The following is a 25806-nucleotide window of genomic DNA, read 5'->3' as shown; positions in this document are numbered from 1 at the left end:
AAATGTGCCCTGCACGTGTGAATAAAGAAACACTTGAAGACTCTTACCCCTTTTCTATTTCCCATTCTGTACAGCTATTTTGTGCCTCATTTCTTTTTCTTTTTTTTCTAATCCATGATCAGGAAATTAAACTCCATCGTTTGTCAGGGTTGTACTCACTGGGCCTAACCTCTGGTTTAGATTGTTGAGATTCAGGCTGTGATTCTGTATTTTCTTTCATAACAGTGGGGTCATCCCTGGCACAGTTCTCTGTAGTTCCCAGAGAGGAAGACATTGCAGGCAGAGATACAACTTGTTGAATGGCCTTCAGAATTAAAACAGTGGGGAAATTCACTGACACAATCAGCAGTTCTATACAGTCCATTTCACCTGCACTGACATACCCTTTTTCAGGTGTTAAAAAAAATGCAGAGTTCCTCTGCTTATTTTTTTTTTCTTTCCATCAGTCAACTCAGGTAAATTTTCAGTATTATTTTCTGAACAGTTAAGTATTTTTGCTTCATGTTTAAAACAATATTCAATCAAGCTAGTTCTTTTATTTTGGCATTGTCATTAAGGGAAAGAAAGCTTTATGATTATGTAGATTGTTACATACTTTCATGCAATACATATTTTGAATGCCTGTCAGGTGTCAGGGACTATGCTAGGTGCTGTACATAGCAAGTCATTTAAGATATGGTTCCTGACTTTGAGGATTTTCTACTTTTAGTTCTGATTAGTAATAATTTTCTTCATGTATGATTTTGATCATAATTTCAGATAATAAGCTGAAAATAACAGATATCCAAAGAAATCCTGAAACAAACAATGAAGAGTGTATCAAGGTACTGTTATTAAGTACCCTGCATTATTAAGACCTAATGATTAAATCCTAAGAATATAAACATCACTACTGTTACCAACTCCAAAACTCGTTCTGCTTACTGCACTACAGGCCAATAAGTTGGGAGGCAAGTTGTTGGGGCAAGGAATAAAGACTGTATTCGGAAAGCCAGCAGACAGAGAAGATGGGGGACTGATGTCCTAGAGAGCCATCTTCACTGAGTCAGAATTCAGGCTCCTTTTATACTAAAAAGGGGAGGAAATACGGTGGGTTTTGGAAGCATCTTGGTGTCAGAGTCCTTTGTTCTTGCAGCTGTCCACGTAGGTCAGGTCACGATGTCCCTGTAAACCTCCAAGAACACAAATGTTATTTTTCATTCTGCAACTTTTTGAAAAAATTTATATGAATGGGAAAGTGTTATACCCTTATAGGTCAGAGCTTTGAGAATGGGCTAGCCTGCATATTTCAGGCTTGAGGCAACATTTTTTCATAACAGGTGCAGAACCAGCCTGACTAAGCACAGGAAACAGCACAGGATTAGAGCTAAAGGAACAGACCTACTATGGAGTCAGATTTGTTCATCCCTATTACACTACAGACCATGTTTATGTTAATGTATTTTGGTGGGAGCACTAAAAACAGGAGAGCCTCAGAAGCATTGGGAAATGGGCTTCAAAAGTATCTAAATTTTTAAATGACACCTTCATTTAGGGGATATAGAGTTTACATTCCAGAAAATAAAGCAAAAAATGTGGACAAGGGGCTACTTCTGAAGAGTTATTTCGTATTTTTTTATGGAATTATAAGCTAGTGTGACTGTGAATTGTAGTCCCCCAGCATCTGCCAAGTAAACACGCATGAGCTGCCACATTCCTTATTGGAAGACTTCCCTAGGTGAGTCGGGTCCTTCTATAATATACTTCTATTGCACCCTGAATTTCTTTCTCATGAAAGCTAAGACATTGGGAATTACTTATTCCAGTCCATAGCACTTACTAGAAAGTAAGCCTTACGAGTGGAGAAACTGCCATTCTTGATAGAAAAAGTCCCCTCAGTTTCTAAGAGTACCTGATAGAAAGTGGGTGATTAACAATTTTTGTTGAAAAGGTGAGTAAAGAGCTCTCAGGGATTTCTTAAATCTTAAACTAGTCTGTCTTAGCACATATTCCCCACACTTACAAATTATTCTAATAGTGTACTTTCAGGCGAGTCCACTTTATGAGGACTGATAATTTAAGTAGTTTTCCTTTTACTTGATTTTGTTAATAGGTACATCTCTTGCATACAGTTTATATGTATGCAAACTCAGTGAATAGAATATGTTGGAAGATTTTTAACATACATTACTGAAATAAATTTAAATCTCAAGTTGTTCATTTTTAACTCCTTCCTTCACCAGAAATGCTGTGATGGTACTTTTTGCTCTAAAAATTTGGCTCTACTGACATTAGGAGCGACTATATGTGTATAAGAGTCAGATGATCATCTCCGTGCACAAAAAGAGGTTTTTTTCCTGTCAGTTTCCCAGGAACTAAAATCGGTTAGCTGCCATGTTTGATCCGTTATCATCCACCCTGCAGTTCCAATGAAAATCTCCTAGATTTTCATATCTATGAAAAGTTAGTGATCAAACAAGGCATCTGAACTACATTCTCCATGTGCTTTGTCAGTTTGTGAAACCTAAGATAAGATTCCTCCTGTAGACTTTAAGCTCTATGATCTATTCCAGGAAAAGTAATTCCTTAATTCCCAAAGTGCCATCATCTATCTTCCATCTGTCAGGCTAGGACATGAACTAGATCAGAATTATTTTCTGATATGAAGAACATTTTATATCACCTTCCTGAAGTTAACCATCTGAAATGTGTCCCTAAAAGTGTCAAAATTGGTTTATATCCTTGCAAAACACAAATTAAAATGTCTATTTAATGGAGAACTTTTTAAAGATTATACTGTTTCAAAAATGTCAAAAAGGAACAAAGGACAATTGTAGACAACAATCACAAATTGTGCATACAGAAATATTCTTTTTTGAAATGCATATAATTATATAAATATAGAATGTTTATTTATGACTTAAAAAGGATCAATTATGGCTAAATATAAGAGTGATAATACATGAGTATTTCACACACACACACACACACACAAACACTCACACAAACTCAGTAGAAGTAAAATTCAATACATGTAGAACAGTGTTATCATTTAAATTCCTTGAAAATAATCTGAAATCCTCTTCACTTTTACTACTAAAATCTTTGTCTACCTCCTCTCCCTGTTTAATTCTTAGGTTTTTTTTTTGAAAATTAAACTTAATTTTTAAAGCAGTTTTAGGTTTACATAAAAATTGTGCACAAACTATGGAGTTCCATATATAGTTTCTTCCAGAACAGCTTCACCTATTAACATTGTACATTTGTTTGGTACATTTGTTACAATTAATGAACAATATTGATGTATTTTTAGTAACTTAAGTTCATGGTTTACATTGCTGTCAGCTCTTTGTGTTCTAATATTTTTTAATATATCCTAGATAAAACAATTCTTCTTTCAAATATTTAATTGTAATTTTCTCCCATTTTACTTAAGTATGCATATTTAAACAATGGCTCACAACAATAATTTTATTAAAAATAATTTTTTCCTGACTAGCAATTTGTCCAGCAAGTTTAACATTATGTATATAGCATAATATATTTCTATCAAGATCCTAAATATAAACTTTAGGAAATTTGGCATTTGTTTTTTCAAATTGCAGGCTGTAGTAAGTTGTTCTCGAAATTTAACGCACAGGCCAAATTGTACTATATAATAAGTTGTTTCTGTAAATGTTGTAAATGTTTCATTCTGGAACTGCCTTTCCATCTTTGTCCTGGACAAAAAAAGAAGGAATTTCTGGGCACACATGTGGGATCTCAGAGTCAAGGGGGCTTAAAAATGTTTACTTTCTTACCTTCAAAAAATATTGCTAAGATTTTGTAATCTTTACCTTCTGGACTGGGTAATGCTGTGTCCACATTTGGAACATAATATTTGGGAGTTTTTGTCTCTCCAAAAGTAATACATTTTTCTGAATAGAGCTCAATATTACATAGATGCTACCTAAATCGACAGAACCTTTTGACATACAGAAGTTTTTGACTGACGTTTGGATTTTAGATTTGTATTCAGGGAAAGCAAATTATCCTCAGCAAACAAACAACTGAGATTGGTGACTTGGTGATGTTTTCAGAGGAAAGACTAAGAGCCACAGGGCAAGTAGCGAGTATCACTGAGATGTAGGATTTTTGTTTCAAATAACAGGCTCAAAGTCACAGTGACTGTCTGCAATACAAGGTGAATTTTTTTTTAAAATAAAGTCGAGCCACTTTGAATGTTTAGAACAAAGTCTGCTCTACCCAGGAGAAAAGAGATATGAAATCTTATTCATGTTTATTTCAGCTGGGTTAGTTTCTCTGTTTTCTTAAGATCATTATAAGGGCTCTAACAGAGTACAGTAGGTAGTTACATATTACATTTTTCAAAGCAAAAGCAACTTAAAACATCTTCCTCTAGTTTATCAGAACATCAGTGTTTTACACTCTACTGAATGATGCTTATTGATACTTTCAAAACTATTTTGATAGGATTTCCATATGCAAATATTACTGCTCAATACATATGCAGCAAGCTTGTGTCGTGAGGTTTTTCTCAGATTTCGGCAATTCGAAACCCCTTATGAAGATCATTGCCATTCATCTCATAGTCTCATACCATACTGCCTTCACTATTCTTCCTAAATTTAGATCCAAAAAGGTCATTCCTGTATATAAGCCAAGAACAAAGCCGAGACTGATGCTCATCTAAGGAACAGAAGTGACACGCTTCAAGGAATGCTGTCCTTCAAACTGGCCCTCTTCTTTTCCTCCTCAAGATCATCCTTTCTCAAAATATTCTGGAACTGCTCTTTTGTAATTGTCCTCAAAGATGGTTTTTAAAGCCATTGAAGAAAATGTACCATGTTATTCTGTACTCTCTCCTCTTAAAAATGCTATTGTTCCTCATTACAGATGGCTGTTAGTTGTTTCAAAAAGTAAAATCAGATCAGAAAAGGCAAACAGTTGGCACCTTGAGACACTGCAATATAATGTCACCACAGGCTCCCAAAACAATTCAAGAGCACAAACTGCAAAATCTCTAAAAATATAGGGGCACCATTTCTAGGTTAAATTCCTCCTTCTTAAAAGAACTAAATAGATGTTTTGTATAATTTCCATTTATTTAAAAAATGTTTTTACTCATCTTGTAATCACAATTATATATGGTGAGTTCTATACTCCGTGAAGTATCATTGCTAAGCAAGTAACTTTTTTGTTACCAGGTAACAGTATACATTATGTGGCACTAAATATAACCAGGAAGTTGCATTCTTTTTGGAGTGCACCTTGTGGTATCAGATTTGTCTAGATTAATTCAGGTTTTCTCAGATTCAGTTAATAAAGTTTGGATTTCATTTTCAACATTAATAAATAAAGCAAAGATTTCATATGCATTTGACAATTTCCTTGTCTAAGAATAGGAAAATTTCACATGCTAGCTAAGACATGTGCATTATGTCTGTATTGGAGTTTGTGCATAAATTTTATTTCATTTGTATATACATACACATACACAAATTTATGTATATGTTGTAGATATATTTTTAAAGTATTCTCATTTTCTTCCTAACTTATTCTGAGAAAAAAAGAAATATGACTTGAATATCAAACACTCCTAATCAAAATTTTTCAACTGCAAACAATATTTAAATCAATATCCTTTGAGAGAACTAAAACATGACAAAATAAGAAAACACTCGCCTTTCACAGTAGAAGTGTTTTTACAACACAATTACAAAGGATAAGTGAAATTCTGAGTAATTATTTAAAATCTGATGGTAAATACATACACCATTTTTAGAGAATATCTAGTCATTCTATATCAACCTCTATCAATGTATCACCTGTTAGATAATTTACCAATGAGTCCAAGATTTCAGATGAAATTTCAAGGATGCTTGTTTTGTGTGTGCTCCTTATGGCAAAGACAATTTCTTCCTTATCTGTGCTGTTTCCTCCTCCCCTATTCTGGAAAAAAACATTTCTCAAATATGTGTCATGTTTACAGAAAAGCCTAGAAAAAAAAAATTCAATAGTTGGTCAATAGTGTCTTGCCAGTGCACACACATTTCCACACCCTCTAAGTGTAACTTGAACTTTGACTTCTGTTTTGTAGATGATGTCCTACTATCCATCTTTTCTATGCAAATTAGTCCCCCATTAACTTGCCCATGAGGATTAAGTTATTTATCATGACTGTTTGAGTGGCTCCTCCTGGTGGCTCCAGTAGTTACATGATACTCTTCATATTTGAATCATAGACTAGAAAGAGGCCCCTCTGCCAGAAGTATCATTCCCTTTGACATTTTCCTTTTTTGCTGAAGACAGTATGATGGATATCTCAGAATTTGTTATCCATAGACTGTTAGTGACATATCCTTTACATGTGTTAGGATTAGTTCAAATAAGTTCTTATTCCTTTACTGCTTCTGAAAAGAATTTTTGTGTTCTTCTTTATACTATAAAAATAAGACAAAAAGTTAAATATCAAAATGAAACAGGAGTGTTTGACACAAGATTGATTGTAACAGATTATACCACATTTTAGGCACAATCCTTCATGAGGGCTTTGAGCAGCCTCGTCGTACAGTATTTCTTGGAAAATTTATACAGGTTGCTTCTTGCTTCTTCTATGCTCTATATGTTTTATTCTTTAAATTGCAATAGGGGATCCTCTAAACCTTTGAAATACTAGTTTTCATTCTTACTATGTAATTATGATCTTTCACGTGTTCAGTAATACACAAGGGAAGTTTGAAGTGTGTATGTGTGTATTTAAACTCTTTTGAGTCAAATATCCATGGTCTGAGGTTAATTCTAATATAAAATCGGGGCTACCTCTTAAAAAAATACAATTTACTTAAAGAAAATACGACCTATCTTGGTTTTACGTCTTCCTTTGTATTGAGAATTAAGAGCGAAAAGCTAGAGAGATACCCATTACCTCTTTAGTTAATTCTGCTAAAACTACCTGACAAGAATTGTCAAATCCTAAACCAAATCAGACTCTATTTCTGTTATCAATACTGACAAGATTCAATGCTTTTCTTTAGTGGTTTTTTCAATTAACAAAAGAAGGCTCACTTTTTGTAAATGACCCGCATGCTATGTCAGTGGGTTCTATATTTTTACTGAATAACAGTAATAACTTCGTGGAATTCCTAATTAAATTGCTATAACTATCATGTACGCTGATTTTGTAAATATGATAAGGATAACTTCCTGTGTCACATGGATTTGTTTACACTAGAAAACTAAATTGCAAAGGACTCCTGCTGAGTTGTTTCTTCCCTATTTCTGTGCATATAATTTATAGATGCAAAAATTCTGCTTGGAGATTCAGGAGCAGCTGCTTCTGTTTAATGCAGTCATTTTATATTTTATATGCTCAGATAAAGTGCTGCATTCCTACTGGGCAACACTTAACTGTAAGAAATAGGTTGAGGGTATTTCTGATAGCAGGAATTAGATAAGAATATAAGGAGCAAAATAACCAACAATTCTGACAATTCATAATCCTCTCTGCTTGCTTTGGAACCCAGAGGAAACTTAGGACTGTGGTGATGCCACCAAACCAATGAGGAAAGTTGATTCAAACCCTTGTTCCTGTCTCTGGTGTCCCACAGGGGAAATGATATAAGGAGGAGACTCCTGTTTTATGTTTGTTTCTAATATTTAAATCCAAGCACCATGGTTACACCCAAAAAGACTACAAAGAATTTATTTTCTCTCAAGTTCCTCAAAGCTATCAATTTTTTTTTGCACATGAAGAGAAATGCTTCCTGTCTCACAAATCATATTGAGATCAAAAGGAAATAAAAATAAAATTACATTAAAACTTTCATCGTATGTCATTGCCGTGAGTCTTCCAGCCGTATGCAGTCCTGAGAGGTATTCAATGCCCTGTATTTACAAGGCACAAAAAGTACAGGTCTTTAATCTGAGGAAGTCATTTCACAAGACCTTTACAAAGTAAAGTAAACAGGCTAAGTTTAAGTTTAGTGTGAGCTTCCCACACACACGGAACAAGCTTTCTACATTAAGCATGCAGTTGAGTAGTGAAGTTAGAACAAAAGCTAACAGCTCTATCCTGGAATGAAGTAGTTGCCTAGCAGCAGATAGCAAACTGGTTAACAGAGCAGAAAGTATAGTATTGATGAACATTCCCCATTTCCCCTGAAAATGCTCTCCAACTTTATAAGGCCAGTTATCGTCCATACCCTGGTCCTATTTTACACAGCATGGATGACACTAGGAATCAAAAAATACATTTCAAAGTTGCTGACACCTTATACTCATCACCTAGGTCAGTGAAGTTGTTTTATATCTTCCTCCAACACACACTGAACCTGCCTGTTTGTCTCCAAATAATCTGTCGTGTAAACATTAAAGGGGAAATAAGAAAAGGCTGAAGCTAGTGGTTTGTTATCGTGTTTCATTTAGCTACACTCCCTGCAAACTTCTTGATGGGGAGACAGAGGACATTTCCCACAGGAAAACATCTTTGGAGGACGAACAAAGATACTTCATTTCTACCACATCCCCTTTAGATTTTCTAGTTCCGTCCTGGGTAAATCAACTTCATTCAGAAAATATTCATGATAAGCTCACAAAATGTCAAGTGTATACATTTTTCAGAAAAACTTGCTGATTTGATTTCATCAATTCTTATTAGAGGTTGTTAACATTGCTTCAACTATCTAGAGGAAAAAATTGCTCAAGGATATGCAGAGTCAATAAGTCTGTGTTTGAGTCAAGAATAGCCTACTCTAACAGTCTTAGTTACTCTTCTATCCTTTTTATTTTTGTTTTATTTTCACAAATTGGCAATGGATTCCAACAGACCTTGTTTGCCATAAACTCAGAATGCACTCCCCTTCCCTCCTATTTCTCCCTAGGTTATTGCTGATTAACACAGTGAAGGTTTATTCATGCACTGACCTTGCTTAAGTATGCATAGCTTGCAAGAATTAGAAGGAAATCAAATTATAAAAAGGTGACACAGCTGCTGGTCAAAAGCATCCTCAGAACTGTTAAAGAGTACTTTAATGAAATTCTACTTTTTTAGGAATTTGTATGATATGCTTTGTGTCTTGTTCACCATTGTATTCTTAGCAGGTAGAATGGTTTCTAGCATATAGCATGTCAGCTTTAATAATATAATAGTTATTTTAAATACCAGGAAAATTGAGTTGATTCAGAAATAGCCACAGGAATTCCAATTCAGGATATGCAAACTATGGTGGATCCAGAGAAGTAGAACAGGGAGCTTGGTTTTATAGGGAAAAGGGAGGAGCTTGGAAGACTGTAATAACCAGAGTCCATTGGAAGAAGCTGGGAGTCCAAAGTAGGAAGGCTTCTTACTGGTTGGGCTGTTACAATCTCTGATTGGCTGGGCTATTCAGGGACCAGAGAAGTTTTCTTCTTGTCACTGGGTAATAAATTAGGAGACCCTTCCTGAGGGAGATGTAGGAGTGTATCTCTTTCTATTTAGGATAATTCATTAATGAATGGTGGCATGTGAGAGCTCCCCATACAAACCTGTCCTGCCTCTTGTTTTGGTTGAGATTTCTTTAATGAATTACACAAGTAGGTGCTCAATAATTATTTATTATTTGAATGGATGAATAAACTTTATGTTGAAAATAAGAAAAGGTGGATTTTATTCCCACTGCAACCTATACAGACACACCGCTTTACCTCATTTCCTCATCAGCAAAATACATAGCAGATTAAAATAGACTAGGAAATCCTTAAATAAGGTCCAGCTTAAAAACAAAACAAAACAAAACACAAATACACAAATTCTACTTTAGCAGAGGCCTTTTACCATAAGTTTTTCCAATAAAGAGGATAGGAGATTAACTCATTTTACCAGTAAAAAGTAATAAAATACTCATAAAATAATTCTGTGCTCAAAATATTTATCACCAGCTGAAAGCTCCCTTACAATTTTGTCCTGCAAAATTGTTTTTTAGCTGCTTTCTTAATTTCTTAGTTTCTTGATGAGAGCTCTGAAACATGAATGAAAAAGAACATGTGTGTATTAGTACTAACTTCCCTTCAGTCGAGCCTGTATTGAGTAATGGCAAATTAAACTATAACCATAGATTGCTTTGGGGGTTGCATTTAACTTAACTTCTAAACTGCTATGAGTTTTACTTGATTATGGATTTTATTAAGAGGAAGAGTATGCATTGATTTTTAGATGGCAAGAAGCTATTGAGGAACTTTCTATTGAATTGAATCAGTGGTTTTAGCTGAAAATGTTTTTTTCTTTTTCTGTCACTTAAAAATTCCCCTTTCCATAGCTTGCAACCTGAGACTATACTCATAATTATTACTTTTAAATTTTCAATTAAAATATGTTCTCTTAAAAATAAGAAAGAACAAAATGTTTCTAACCAATGTTACAAGAAATATTTGAATCAAAATGCAGTTTCCAGTCCCCAGGTATTTTTAATCCTTTATGATATGATTTACTTTGAGAAGAGATACCTATGAAAATATTTTGAATAAAGAAAAAGCATGTCTTCATTGGATTGTATGATGAAATAAAGAACAAAACAAGTTCACATATGGAACTATAACACTTTTTTTGTCTTTTACTTGATCCTAAGTATTTTCTGGTTGATGTCTGTTTGTGTGTGTTGGGGGGTGTATTTGTGTACCATCTTGAGACTAGATAGATACATACATGATATATTATTTTTTAAATGTTGTTAAAGAAACTAAGAATTAGGAATATTTCTTTGAAAAAATGTTTAAAGAATCTTCTATAAATTAAACCATATTTAAACAATTCTAAAGCACTTTTTTCTATTTCTGTTAGATCAATTTATAATTTTCCAGAAAATTTTTATTTTTTTTCATTTTTCAGTTTTATTAGGTAGAATTGTTATAATTTGCACATATACAATATATTGCGTGTAAATACATATACACAATATACTACACACATTTTTAAAATTTACGTATATGTACTGTTCATTGTTTCTAAGAATGTTTAGAGCTTTAGTTTTTTAAACTTACATAGTTATCAAAGGAATAAAGCCAACCACAAAATAAGAATTGATTCAAAAAGGTACCTACACTCTGCTATTAACAGCAACATTATTTATAATTGCCAAGATATGGAAGCATCCTAAGTGCACATCAATAGATGAATGGATAAAGAAGATGCAGCATATATGAAATGGAATACAACTCACCCATAAAAAAAGAAGGATATTTTGCCATTTGTGGCCCTTCATTCACTTTTTTTTTCCACTTCAAAAGCCATAATTTTCTAACTGGAGTAAACATTTACATTGCATCAAAAACATCAAAATACTTAGAAGTAAACTTAACCAAGGAGGTAACCTGTAGTCTGAAAACTGTAAAACATTGATGAAGGAAATTGAAGATGATACAAAGAAATGGAAAGATATCTTGTGCTCTTGGATTGGAAGAATCAACACTATCAAAATGGCCACACTACCCAAAGTAATCTACAGATCCAATACAACTCCTGTCAAAATACTCACGACATTTTTCACAGAACTACAAGAACCAATTCCAAAATTTATATGGAACCATAAAAAGACCCCAAACTGCCAAAGCAATCTTCTGTAGGTCTTTTCTTTTTTTCTTCCTCTTTCTTCTTTTTGTTCTTTTTTTGTATGGTTTGATGACTAGAGAAGTTCCTTTAACATTTGTTATAAAGCTGGTTTGTTGGTGGAGAATTCTTTTAGTTTTTGTTTATCTGTGAAGCTTTTGATTCCTCTATCAAATCTGAATGAAAGCCTAGTAGAATAGAGAATTCTTGGTTATAAGTTTTTGCTTTTCTTCACTTTAAATATATTGTGCCATTCCCTTCTGGACTGTAGAGTTTCTGCTGAAAAATCAGCTGATAACCTTATGGGAGTTCTCTTGTATACTATTTGTTGTTTTTCTCTTGTTAATTTTAATATTTTCTCTTCATTCTTAATTTTTGTCAAAATTATTACTGTGTCTTGGTGTGTTTCTCTTTGGGTTGATCCTGTGTGCACTTCCTGGATTTGGGTAGCTGTTTCCTTTCCCAAGTTGGGGAAGTTTTCAGTGATTATCTCTCCAAAAATTTTCTCAGGTCTTTTCTTTCTCTCTTCTCTTTATGGGGCCTCAATAATGTGAATATTAGAGCACTTCATGTTGTCCCAGAGTTCTATTAAACTATCCTCATTTCTTTCATTCTTTTTTCTGTTCTGCAGTATTAATGTCCACTAATCTGTCTGTTAGCTCATTGATCTGTTCTTCTGCCTCATTTAGTCTATTCTTGGTTCCTTCAAGTGTGTTAGACTCCTCAGTAATTTTATTCTTCAACTCTATTTGGGTATTCTTTATATTTTCCAACTCTTTGCTAAAAACTTCACTTTGTGCATCTATACGCCTCTTGAGTTCTCTGAACAACTTCACCATCATTACTTTAAACTCTTTCTCAGGTAAATTGCTTATCTTCTCATCACTTATTTCTTCTTCTGGGATTTTATCTTGTGCCTTCGCCTGGGAGATATTCCTCTACTGCTTCATATTGCCTATCATTCTATTTGTATTTTTTGGTAGGTTACATTTCTCAACCTTGGAGCATGGCTATCTGAGGGAGATGTCCTATGTGTCCCAGCAGTACGCTCTGTGACTCAAGGGTCAGGGCCCAGCCTGTCCCAGTGTAGATTGTACTTTTGTACAGTGGGATTGTAGTTTTCTTACTTCTGGCATCTGCCCCTGGTGGATGAGGCTGGACTAGAGGCTTATGCAGGTTTCCTGGAGGAGGAACTGGGGCCTGCCCACTGCTGGGTGAAGCTTGGTCCTGGACCTCTGGTGGGTAGGGCCATGTCTAGTAGCCTTTGTGGCTCAGGAAGTCTGCTGATGGGTGGGGCTGTATTCCTACCCTGTATGCTGTTTGGCCTGAGGCTTCCCTACAGGCTGTTGGGTGGGGCTAGGTCTTGGTGCTAATGATACAATCAAGATGCCAGCCTCCAGGAAAGCTCATGTAGATGAACACTCCTGGAATGTCTACCATAAGCTTTTATGAACCTTGTTTGTGCCATAGCCATCCCCTATGTCCCCAGGAGACTTTCCAAAACCAGCAGGCAGGTCTGGCCCACGTTCCTATGAAATCACTGCCTCTGCCCTTGGACCTGGTGCACATGAGTTTCTGTGTTCACTTCCCAAGAGAGTGAAGTTTCTGTTTCCCCCAGTCCTTTGGGGCTTCCAGAGCTAAGCCCTGCTGACCTTAAAACCAGATGTCCTGGGATCTCCTCCTCCTCCTCCCAATGCTGGAGCCCTGGGCTGGGGAGCCTGACATGAGACTTACAACTCTCACTCTTGTGGGAGGGCCTCTGCAACTTAATTATTCTTTAGCTTGTGGGTTGTCCACCCTGGGGGTTATGGGGCCTGATTATATCCGAGCATGCCCCTCCAACCATCCCGCTGTGGTTCCCTCTTTATGTTTCCAGTTGAAGAAGATCCCTTTTGCTAGGTTCCAGTGTGTTTTTCAATGGTTTTTTAGCAGTTGGTTGTGGTTTCATTGTAGTCGTGAGGAGAGGCAAAATTGTGGTCCAACTACTCCTCCATCTTGACTGTAAATCAGAAAATAATTATTTTAAATGTCAGTTGTTAACTGATACATTTGTTTATTTAACTTATAATAATTGGCTTAGACTAGATTAGCATTATCTTATGATTTGAGGAAAAAGCAAGGATCTTTCATTGCAGTCATTAAAAAGCTAGGTAAAGAAAGTAAAAAATGGAAGTTAGAGTAGCAGCACAGTGGTAGGAGACTGGCTCAAGAGGAAGCCTACCTACTGTCTACTTAATTTTCCCAAACTCTTGGACTAAGTACTTATTTGCTATAAGTGATGAAGAGGAATACTTAAAAGTTAGAATATGTTCTAATATTACAGAGATAACATATGGAAATTTTAGTGTAGTCAAAATAATAAAAAAAATTAACTATGACAATTTCAAGACCAAACAACACCACTTTAAACACTTTAGTGTCTGTATAGTCAGATCTTAGCTTATGCATATTCGCTTCCCAAAATGTGGGAACAAAAATGCAATTCAACTAAGCAAAATCCTTACTAACTTGATGTTTACACTTAACACAGATTACAAATATTTCCCATGCCAACATAAATGAACATAATTTTAAGTACTGATGATTCAATTGTGTATTATTGCATAATTAATTAATAAATTACCTCCTAGACATTTCACTCTTTTCTACCTTTATGCTATTTTATGCAAAGACACAAATAAACCTTATCACCAAATCTTTGCACGTGGGGATTCCTCTGGATAAGTGAGACTGGGACTGTGGGCTTTAATGTGAGTCATTTACTGGTGAATAACATTCTATACCAGTAAGACACACACAAGAGAAGACTTAAAGAAATGACTGCGATTTCTTAGGTGACTCAGTCTTTCAGTGACTCTTAAAGAACAGTGCCCAATGCAGGACATGTGCATCTTCCCAGGGCACCTTGAATTTTCCCTCTCTTTCATAGCAGCCTACAAGAAAAAGTACTGTAAAAGTGCTTGCTGATGTTTCTCAAATCTAACCAGTGTGGCACCTTCTGATTTGCAGGATGCTGGACATAACTGTATTTGTATGAATGGCCCTTTATGCTGGTATAGAGTACATGATTTCTGATGGAAGCTTGGCCTGATCAGAAATCATACTAGCAGCCCTGAGATAAAGTAACATGGAGCAGCCTTGTAGTAAACTTATTCCCATCTTATTCTTTCTCAGGGCAGCCTGGGACTTGGAGCTAACCTGTCAGTGATAAATCACATAAACAGATGTGGCATTCAACCTGTCAACCAGACATAGCCAAAAATAATAATAATCTTTCCCCTGGGAGAAAATGGAATGGATAAGAAATAGATTTAGGAAAACAAAATGTAAGTGCCCAGGCTTTGGAAAGTCTGAAATAGCCTCATGGTAACATGTGTGGTCCCAATTCAGTCAGGCAGGGTTTCACTATATTTATAATCCAAATTGGGCACATTTCCATGGGGATAACCCCAAAGCAAAATTCCCAGAGGTAGTAAGTATAAGTTCTCCCTTTCTCTCTTCAAGTCTACAAACACTGATAGGATTCTAGAAAGAATGGTGGGGTACCTTCACTTTCTCTGAGAAGAAATCATGTCTTCATGGTCTTATCCTTCACTCCCATCCAAGATCAGCTCTCCTTCCGAGAGCTCTGGCCAAAACGTGATCTACAGGCATGTGTGAGTCATGCCAAGATTCTGCAGTCCAGGCAGATCTTTTCAAAGGAACAGTCCTTTTTTTCTGGGGTGAAGGACTCACATCTTTAAAACTAGCTGAACATTGATAGCCCCAGAAGTTAAAAGAGAATAAATAGCTATTAATTTCATTGAGTCCCTACTGTGTGCCATGTATTCTATACCAGGAACACTTACTTTATCTGGTTGAGCCTTAAAGCACTCCTCCACTGAAGGCACTGTTCTCTCCATTTTATAAGGCCAAGAACTCATTCAAAAAGACATGACATCTTTGCCCGGGGCAGGCTCTGAAAAGTGAGCACCTCAAGCCAGGAGGTCTGGTCCTGGATCCTCCCTTGGTGCTCTCTGGCCAAACCTGAATAAGTACTGCTAGTCCTTGATGACACTCACAACTCCTGTTTCTTAGCACTCCATGCATCCTTACATTTCATTTTAACTTATTCAAATAGTCTCTTTCTTTCTACCTTGATATTTGAAACATTCTTCTACTTATATCCGTCATTATGATGATAAGTTAAAGATCGATTTGCTTGATCAATTTGCTTCATAACATCCGTGTTGCAATTCTTAGTCCATGTGCATCAACACCCCTACCTCCCATTAGACTGATAACTTGTGCCGAATTTTGCCAATTAAGACTTAAGCATTTTTGAGTCAAAATAATTAGGAAATATTTCCATAAGTGACAGCAGCTTAAACATTACATCACTCTAATTTGGAGTCTTATTGCAAATAAATTACACTAGATTTATATCTCTTAGTCTCACTTATAAAGTGCTAAAGAAATATCATAGTATAGTGTATGTTAGATGTAATGTAATAAATTGTATTTGAAATAGTTTAAATAATATTTTCCTTTTTATTCTCAGTGTAATTATAGTACCAGCTATGGACCAGTAGGTGTTCCATAAATACTAGTTCTAATGACCATGCTGTGAGAACTGCTGGATTAAGATATAACTGATATTGCAGGTTTGGACATTTCTTAGGGAAAAAATATTGTAATTAAAGCAACATTAATTATGTGTAGAAGAATATCACAGATGTTCATTTTCCTTTTTCCTTCTGTCTGTGAAACAAATACTTTGTAATAGCTCATAATGCTTCTTTCAGAAATGCTTTATAAAAATTGCAAAATCAACTGTTCCATTGTCTTTCTCTTGTGTTTTTCCCTTTTTACTCACCTGAGCTGCAACTAAGAGCTATATTACCTCCAGAGGTAACACCAAAGATACTTTAATCACTAAAACTATGGACTTTTTAGCAGACCAATCATGTTAAAAGAAATGTTTGGCAATCATGTATAGTGGGCCATCTGGTCATTGTCCTGAATTTTGTGCTTACTACAAAATAATACTAATGAATTAAGTGGCTGTGCTTATTACAAAATAATACTAATGAATAATACTAGTGAATTAAGTGAGGCAGAAACAGACAATACTTGTATTATTGGTTTTCCCTAGAGGGATAAATTCACATGAGAGAGGAAACACTATAACAAATAAAATCAGTAACATGACTTTCCCTGTAAAAGTAGGAATGCATTTGAGATGTTAATATTCAAGTGTTGCTTGCATTTTGTGTAGCACTCATCTAAGCACGTTTCAAAATCTATTGAGAAGGGAAGGAGGGTACTGAGATAGTTGTGCATGAAGGTGAAATGTGCAACAATAGACTCAATTAGTACCATTTATGATTCGAGTTTATGTGATGTCAACATCAGTTCATTAAAAACGTACTGAACTATCAAATCATTTCACACAGGTCATTGAACAGCAATAAAGTGGTATCAACTCTTCTCCATTAGGACTCTGGGCTGGATTTGAACCAGTGACTCACAGGAAAGAGGCTATGTTCTATTGCCAGACTATAAAAAATCATTTAGAAAATAGCAGTATTTCTGTCTATAGCATTTTTTCTCTCCCTGTTTTTGTTTTCTTTGAAATGGATGAGATTTATGACTTGTCTCATGAAAAACACAAATTTTAGGCATGATAAAATGATTAGGTTATAATTATGTCTTTGTATATTATTATATGTTATTATTTATATGTTCATAATTTTATTAAATCTGAGTAAAACTACTCACATGTGACATGATGTTGGAAGGTCTTTTGGTTTTCAAAGCAGAATGCAAATTAGATGCAGTCAGACATACAGCACACGTTTACGACTCTCACAGAATTCTGTAAGACATAAAGCTCCATGCCACACAGGTGTAAACATTCTCATATCTCATGGATTACATCAGCTGAAATAATATTTACCAAGAGAACCAAGCAGCGATCTGTGCTGAAATGCACAATTTTATCTCATTAAATCACCAAAATTTATCGAAGTACTTAAGTGCATATTTTAGGTCACTTCTGATGGTGACATTGTGCACAAAGATGCCAAAATAATATTCCAAACACCTTGTTTCAACAGGAATATTCTGTAACCAGCGGCTGGTAGCAGTAGCTGAGCTAGTGGACAATGATGACTTCATTGCAAAAGCTGTCTTAACACCCTCAAGTAAACACGATGCCAGGTCATTCATAAGAAACCTGATTATCAACATATTTATTCAGATCTATGGAACACATATTTGCATATTTCTGCTTATTTTAAATGTTTCTATAGCTTCGATCACTAGTTTTTATATATATATACATGTTTTGCCTTTCTTGCTACAATTTTCAGCAGTTTACCATGAGTTTCTTGTTCTTGAATTACACAAGACTGAAATTTTCTTGTATATTGCAAGTTGGATAACTCACAGTAAAGAGCACATGATAAATGCTTGTTCCCAGCTGTGTTCCAAGTTTTATTTACCCTGCCTCGACATTGTACTCACTGTGTTGAAAGTTGTTTTGCTTGCGTTCCGCTGCTGCTCCCTTCGGGAGGGGTGTTAACAGCGTGTCCTGTGGTCTTCTTTGTAGTCGCAGCGCCGGGTTACCTTCCATCTCCCTGATGGCTCCCAAGAAAGCTGCAGTGACAGTGGTCTAGGAGACCACGAGCCGGTGGGTAGTGGAACCCTGATCTCACACCCTCTTCCTCTGGTTCAGCCACAGGACGAATTCTACGACCAAGCCTCTCCGGACAAGAGGACTGAAGCAGATGGCAACTCTGACCCCAACTCTGGTGAGTCCCCTTAAAATCTTTACTTAGCATTCTTCTTGTTTTCTCTTGTGCTCTTGAGTTTTAACAATTATTCTGGGGGCAAGTCAATGGATGTTGGGTTGTGTTTTGCTGCCTTTATTGTTGTCATTATGTTCTTTGAATTATACCAAGCTTAATGAGCTTGATATATTGGCTTTTAAATTGTATGATGTATTTTTATTTTAGGAATCATGAAAAAAATGCTACAGATATAATTACAAAAAGTCATTTTTGTAAGACATCTAGATGTCAAAGATATTATAATGGGAAGACATTTGAACATTTTAGAATTGATAAACTATAGTTAAGTGAACATAGTCAAAGAAGAAAAAGAAAAAAAATGTCTGTGGAATGCTACTTTCCAGTGAAGACTTAAAAATAAAAAAGAGAAGATAGTGATTAAGACAAGTATGAGGAAGGGTGATAGTGATTTTAGGGTTTTACATTTTCTGTGCATTTTAGTTTTGGATGATTTGGGGTTTGAGGTTTTTTTAATTGAAGTATAGTCAGTTTACAATGTTGTGTCAATTTCTGGTGTGCAGCACAATGTTTCAGTCATACTTATATATACATATATTTATTTTCATATTCTTTTTCATCGTAGATTACTACAAGTTATTGAACAGAGTTCTCTGTGCTATACAGAAGTTTTTTTTAATTTTTATATATAGTAGTTAATATTTGCAAATTTTGAACCAAAGAAAGGTATAGTACTTGCCCAAAATTTTTTGGAGGACTTATTTTTATCCAATATTGAAAAAGTGGAAGCAGAAATGGGTGGGATGGAATTGGCAAAATCCTTTACTCTCTGCACACCCACACCCCACCTCAGAAATCATTGCCCTTTCCAGGTAAGCTCTGTGAGGACATATCTTCCTTGGCCTTTGGAGACAATAGTGGGCAAGTGCTATACCTTCTTTGGTCATGCTATTCTTTGAAAAAATTCATTGACTAGTTTACTTTTATTAAAAAATGAAAAGTCCTATTCGTTAATTATTATGTCCAGACCAAATTAAGGATCATGATTTCTACTTGATTTGAATGAAAGGTTTTTTCTAACTCATCTTAAACCTGCTTCAAATTGGTTGTCTACAGTGGGAAATGGGGATAAGGTGACTTTCTCCTAATGTTCCAGCTGTTTCTGTCGCTGCTTTAGACATTAAGGTGCCTCTGGCAGTTCTGTGGTTGAAGTAGAAATACCAAGAGGAGGTAAAAGCAGGAAAGGGCTTTTTAAACTAGTTCTATTGTGGTAATTCAGCATCGTGTTCTCTGACTTCTAGCAGCTTAAACTGACACTTTGTTTGCAGGGCAGTGCTGGGGAGGCGTATTTTGTACTCCTCCCCACCACACCCCTGCTGAAGTTATGCCCCAGTCTCTACAGGGTTTTCTGAGAGATGGCTCTGTTCTCATCGGCATATGGGGTTACATTTGCATCTTCATTCTGCTGAGGTTTCTACCAGCCAATCTTCGAGGAAGATATAAGTAAATTTCATACCAGCTCTGCTTCTCAGTCTTTCATGTCCTGTATATCTTGGTCTCATAAGGAAAACATAAGTGCATCTTTTTGATTTCACATATCCAGGAAGTCAGGACATACCCAAAGAGGCAACTTCTCATCTCACAGCATTTAGGGGAGTTGGCTAACTATTCTCCTCTGATTTCTTGGTTTTGACTAGTCTAAGGACCATTGAACTTATGTGCTTCCATTGAATCAGCCTTTCCTGGACTTGTGTGAAGAGATGGAAAATGTAGGACAGTTCTTTCTAAACTGATTTCCTAGTCACCAACTTCCCCTTCTCCAGTTGTAAAACATCTCTATTTAGCATTACTCTAAGGGTCTCAAAACCAGGTTTTGACCACCTCTTCTGCATGTGGGAATGGTTGGCTCCTCTTGTCTTTGGGCCTCAGCTAAAAGGTTCGCAACTAAACAGTACTTTATATTAGGATAGTATTATGATATATTATCTTACATTTCTGCAGTCACATTTTTGTAAGGAACTTTGAAGAATTTGTGGATTGTGGTACAGTATAACTGAAGCAATAATCTTCAACAGGAATAATCTTACTATATAGATCTAAACTGTTTCTTTTGCTTCATTGGAGTTCATTGCTTGTCATCTGATAATTTTTTTTCCTTTTCTTTTTATTGAATTTAGTCAGTTTACAATGTTGTGACAATTTCTGGTGTACAGCATGATAGTTCAGTCATACATATACATAAACATATTCTTTTTCATCTTTTCATTATAGGTTACTACAAGATACTGAATATGGTTCTCTGTGCTGTACAGTATAAACTTGCTGTTTATTTTATATATAGCAATTTATCTAGTTCATATACAGTAGTATCTGAAAATGGCAAACTCCCAATTTATCCTTTCCCAACCCCTTCACCTCCTTCTAACCATAAATTTGTTTTCTATGTCTGTGAATCTGTTTCTATTTTGTAAATAAGTTCATTTGTGCCTTTTTTTAGATTCCTCATGTAAGTGATACGGTACTTTTCTTTCTTTCTCTGGCTTACTTCACTTAGAATGATGATCTCTAGGTCCATCCATGCTGTTGAAAATTGTATTATTTTATTCTTTTTTATGGCTGAGTATATATACCACAACTTCTTTATCCAGTCATCTGTCAATGAGTATTTAGGTTGTTTCCAAGTCTTGGCTATTGTAAATACTGCTGTTATGAACAATGGTGTGCACATATCTTTTCAAGACAGAGTTCCCTCCAGGTATATGCCCAGGAGTGGGATTGTTGGATCATAGGATAAGTCTATTTTTATTTTTTAAAGGAATCTCCATACTGCTTTCCATAATGGCTGCAACCAAACTACATTTCCACCAGCAGTATAGGAGGGTTACTTTTTCTCCAAACCGTCTCCAGCATTTATTGTTTGCGACATTTTAATTATGGCCATTCTGACTGGTGTGAGGTGATACCTCATTATAGTTTTTGTTTGCATTTCTCTGATGATTAGTGATATTGAGCATTTTTTCATGGGCTTATTGTCCATTTGTATGCCTTCATTGGAAAATTGCTTGTTTAGATCTTCAGCCCACTTTTGGATTGGGTCCTTTGTTTTTTGTTATTAAGCTGCATGAACTCCACAGTAGTGGGGATTAAGCGTTTGTCAGTCACATCATCTGCAAATGTTATTTCCCATTCTGTAGGATGTCTTTTTGTTTTGTTTATAGTTTTCTTTGCTGTGCAAAAGCTTGTAAGTTTAATTAGGTCCCATTTGTTAATTTTTGCTTTTATTTCTATTACATGGTAGATTACCCTAGGAGAACATTTCTAAGATTTGTGTCAGAATGTTTTGCCAATGTTTTTAACTTAGGAGATTTATAGAGTCTTGTCTTATGTTTAAGTCCTTAAGCCATTTTGAGTTTATTTTTATGTATGATGTGAGGAAGTGTTCTAACTTCATTGATTTACATATTTTTGTCCAGTTATCCCAACATCACTTGCTGAAGAGACTTTTGTCCATTGTAAAGTCTTGCTTCCTTCGTCGAAGATTAATTGACCATAAGTGAGTGGGTTTATGTCTGGGATCTCTATTATGTTCCACTGATCCATGTCTGTTTTTGTGCCAATACCATGATGTTTTGATTACTATAGTTCTGTAGTATTGTCTTAAGTCTGGGAGGGTTATTCCTTCAGCTTCATTTGTTTTCTTCAGTATAGCTTTGGCAATTCTAGGTCTTCTGTGATTCCATTTAAATGTAAGGATTATTTGCTCTAGATTTGAGAAAAATGTCATGAGTAAATTGACAGGGATCACATTAAATCTGTAGATTGCTTTGGGTATTATGGTGTTTTTAACAATATTGAGTCTACCAATCCAAAAGCATGGGGTATCTTTCCATTTTAAAGAAAAGCATCTTTAATTTTTTTATTCAATGTTTTGTAATTCTCCGCTTATAATAAGTCTTTCATCTCCTTGGTCAGGTTTTTTTTCCAAAAATTTTATCTTTTTGGATGCAATTTCTTTACTTTCTTTTTCTGATATTCCATTGTTAGTGTAAAGAAACACAACTGATTTCTGTATGTTAATCTTGTTTTCTGTTACCTTGCTGAAATTTTTTATCAGCTCTAGCAGTTTTTAAAGCCTTTAGGGTTTTCTATATGTAGCATCATGTCTTCTGCATATAGTGACAGTTTTACCTCTTCTCTTCCAATTTGGATCCCTTTTATTTCTTTTTCTTGTCTGATTACTATGGCTAGGACTTCCAATACTATGTTGAATAGAAGTGGTGAGAGTGGGCATCCTCGTCTTGTTCCAGACTTTAGTGGGAAGGCTTTCAGTTTTTCACCACTGAGTATTATGTTGGCTGTAGGTTTGCCATATATAGCTTTTATTATGTTGAGATATATTCCCTATATACTCACTTTGGTAAGAGTTTTGATCATAAATTGGTGTTGAATTTTGTCAGATGCTTTTTCTGCATCTATTAAGATGATCATGTGATTTTTGTCCTTTCTCTTATTGATGTGCTGTATCACATTGATCAATTTGCATATGCTGAACCATTCTTGTGTCCTTGGGATGAATCCAAGTTAATTATGGTGTATGACCTTTTTTTATGTGCTATTGGATTCTGTTTGCTAATATTTTGTTGCAAATTTTTTCATCTGTGTTTATCAACAATGTTGATGAATATTTCTGGAAACTTATCCATTTCTTCTAGGGTGTCCTGTTTGTTGCCATATAGTTGTCCATAGTATTCTCTTGTCACTTTTTGTATATCTGTGGTGTTGATTGTTATTTCTCCATTTTCATTTCTTATTTTGTTTATTTGTGTCCTCTCTCTTTTCTTCTTGGTGAGCTTGGCCAGAGGCTTGTCAATTTTGTTTACTCTTTCAAAAAAACAGCTCTTGGTTTGATTGATTTTTTTCCTATTTTTTAATCTCTATTTTATTTATATCCTCCTTGATCTTTATTATTTCTTTCCTTCTGCTGATTTAAGTTTGTTTGTTCTTTTGTTCTAATTCTTTTAGGTTGTAGGTTAGGTTGTTTGTTTGAGAATGCTTTTGTTTTTTGAGGAAAGCCTTTATCACTATGAAGTTCCCTCTTAAGACTGTTTTGCTACATCCCATAGACTGTGTGGCTGTGTTTTCATTGTCATTTGTCTGAAAGTATTTTTTAATTTTTTAATTGATTTCATCATTGACCTGACCTATTGGTTTTTTAGTAGCAGGTTATTTAGTCTCCATGTAGTCATTTTCTTCTCTTTTTTCCCCCGGGTAGTTGATTTCAAGTTCCATGTCATTGTTGTCAGAAAAGATGCTTGAAATAATTTCTGCCCTTTTAAATTTGTTGAGGCTCCTTTTGCCAGAGTATATGATCTATCCTAGAGAATGTTCCATGTGCACTTGAAGAGAATGCATATTCTGTTTTAGGGGGATGTAATGCCCTAAAAATGTCAACCAAGTCTAGCTGTTCTATTGTGTTATTTAGTATCTCCATTGCCTTATTGATTTTCTGTCTGGAAGATCTGTCCAATGATATTAGTGGGTGTTAAAGTCTTCTACTGTTGTTATGTTCCCATCAGCTTCTCCCTTTATGTCTGTTAGTATTTGCTTTCCATATTTAGGTGCTCCTATATTGGTTGCATATATGTTAACAAGTGTAATATCCTCTTCTTGTACTGCTCCTTTTATCATTATACAGTATCCTTTATCTTTATTTATGGCCTTTGTTTTGAAGTCTATTTTGTCTCATATGAATATTGCTACCTCTGCTTTCTTGTTATTTCCATTTGTGCAGAATATCTTTTTCCATCTTCTTTCTTTCAATCTATGTGTGTCCTTCAGCCTAAAGTGGGCCTCTTGTATGCAACATATTGTAGGCTCTTGTCTTTGGACAGGAGCATTTAGTCCATTGACATTCATGGTAATTATTGATAGATGTTTGTTTATTGCCATTTTAAAATTTGTTTTCCAGTTGATTTGATATTTATTTTTGTTCCTTTCTTTTTCTTTTATTTTTCCTTTGGTGTTTTGTTAATTTTCTTTTGTATTGGCTTGGTCTCTTTTTGGTTTTTTGATTCTATTGTTTGCTTTTGATTAGTGGTTATCCTGTTTTTCAAGTATTTTAACCCATTACTGTATCTGTTTGTTTTAGACTGGTAGTCATATAAGCTCAAACACATCCTAAGAAAAACAAGAACAAAAAAAAATCTACATTTTCTTGCTCCCCTCTCCCACATTTTATGATTTTGATGTCCTCTTTTACATCTTCATATTTATTTTCTTGTGGTTCATTGTAGTCATCACATTTCCAATTGTGGTTTTCTCTCTTCTATAGCTTCTTTTCTATTTAGAGAAAATAGTTTAGTATCTCTTTTAGGATAGTTTTAGTATTGCTATAGTCTTTTAGTTTTTGCTTTTCTGAGAACTTCTTTAACTCTCCTTCTATTCTAAAGGATAGTCTTGCTGGGTAGAGTATCCTAGGTTGTAGCTTTTTCTCATTCAGTACTTGGAATATATCTCACCACTCCCTTTTGGTCAACAGTGTTTGTGTAGAGAAACACTCTTGGTAGCTGAAAGCCTTACGGGAGTTCCCTTGTAACTAACTCTTTGTTTTTCTCTTGCTGCCTTTAGAACCTTTTCTTTGTCTTTAACTTTGGCCGTCTTAATTATAATATGTCTTGGTGTAGATTTGTTTGAGTTCATCTTGTTTGGGACCCTCTGGGCTTCCTATACTTGGATATCTGTTTCCTTCTGTAGTTTTGGGACGTTTTCAGTCATTATTTCTTCAAATACCTTTTTAATCCCTTTGTCTTTCTGCTCCTTCTGGGACCCCTGTCATGCATAGGTTGGCATGCTTTATATTATCCCATCAGTCCCTATATTGCTTTCATTGATTTCCAGTTACTATTCTATCTGCTGTTCTGATTGAGTCATTTCCATTATCCCATTTTCTAAGTCACTTTTTTGTTCTTCTACATTTTTTACTCTGCTATTGACTGACTTTAGTTTTCTTTTATATTGGCAGTTGAGTTTTCTGATTTTAGTTATCTCCTCTTTCTAGTTTCTGTTTCCTTTTTACTGTATTCTGCATTTCTATTGATAGTCTCTCTTATTTCCTTTAGTGCTTTTATCACCTCCTTTTTGAACACGGAATCTAGTAGACTGTCAAGGTCTATTCCATTGTTCATTCTTTCAGGGGACTTCTCCTGTTCTTTCAACTGAGAGTAGTTCCTCTGCTTCTTTATTTTACTTATATTTCTCTGACTCTGAATTTCGGAGTAACAGTTATCTACTGTGGTTTTGAAGGGCTTTATTTTTAAAAGGGGAGTGTCTCTGTTTAGACTGTGCACATCTTATATTTTGTCACAATGTTTTTTATTACGGATGGTTGCCACCTCTTTCCTCCTAGTGTGTTGGCTTCTATCCACTTGATTGGGCTATGGTTGGTGTTGTGGTGAC

The 25806-nt window shown here is 35.2% G+C and overlaps 1 protein-coding gene across 9 annotated transcripts in view; it reads left to right on the top strand.

The window, feature by feature from the left end:
• Nucleotides 1-25806, top strand: part of PCDH9 (protocadherin 9) — an 859400-nt gene that overhangs the window by 540574 nt on the left and 293020 nt on the right. For 5 of the 9 annotated variants that reach the window (XM_045509147.2, XM_010973563.3, XM_074378303.1 and 2 more), the window contains one exon: nucleotides 18153-18354. In XM_045509147.2, the coding sequence (XP_045365103.1) occupies nucleotides 18153-18354 (202 nt within the window). The remainder of the gene's footprint in view (nucleotides 1-18152; nucleotides 18355-25806) is intronic. The other 4 variants (XM_010973565.3, XM_074378304.1, XM_010973564.3 and 1 more) reach the window with 1 other exon arrangement.

Source organism: Camelus bactrianus, chromosome 14 (assembly GCF_048773025.1).
Source record: "Camelus bactrianus isolate YW-2024 breed Bactrian camel chromosome 14, ASM4877302v1, whole genome shotgun sequence".
Lineage (NCBI taxonomy): Eukaryota > Metazoa > Chordata > Mammalia > Artiodactyla > Camelidae > Camelus > Camelus bactrianus.
This window is presented reverse-complemented; position numbering and strand designations above follow the sequence as displayed.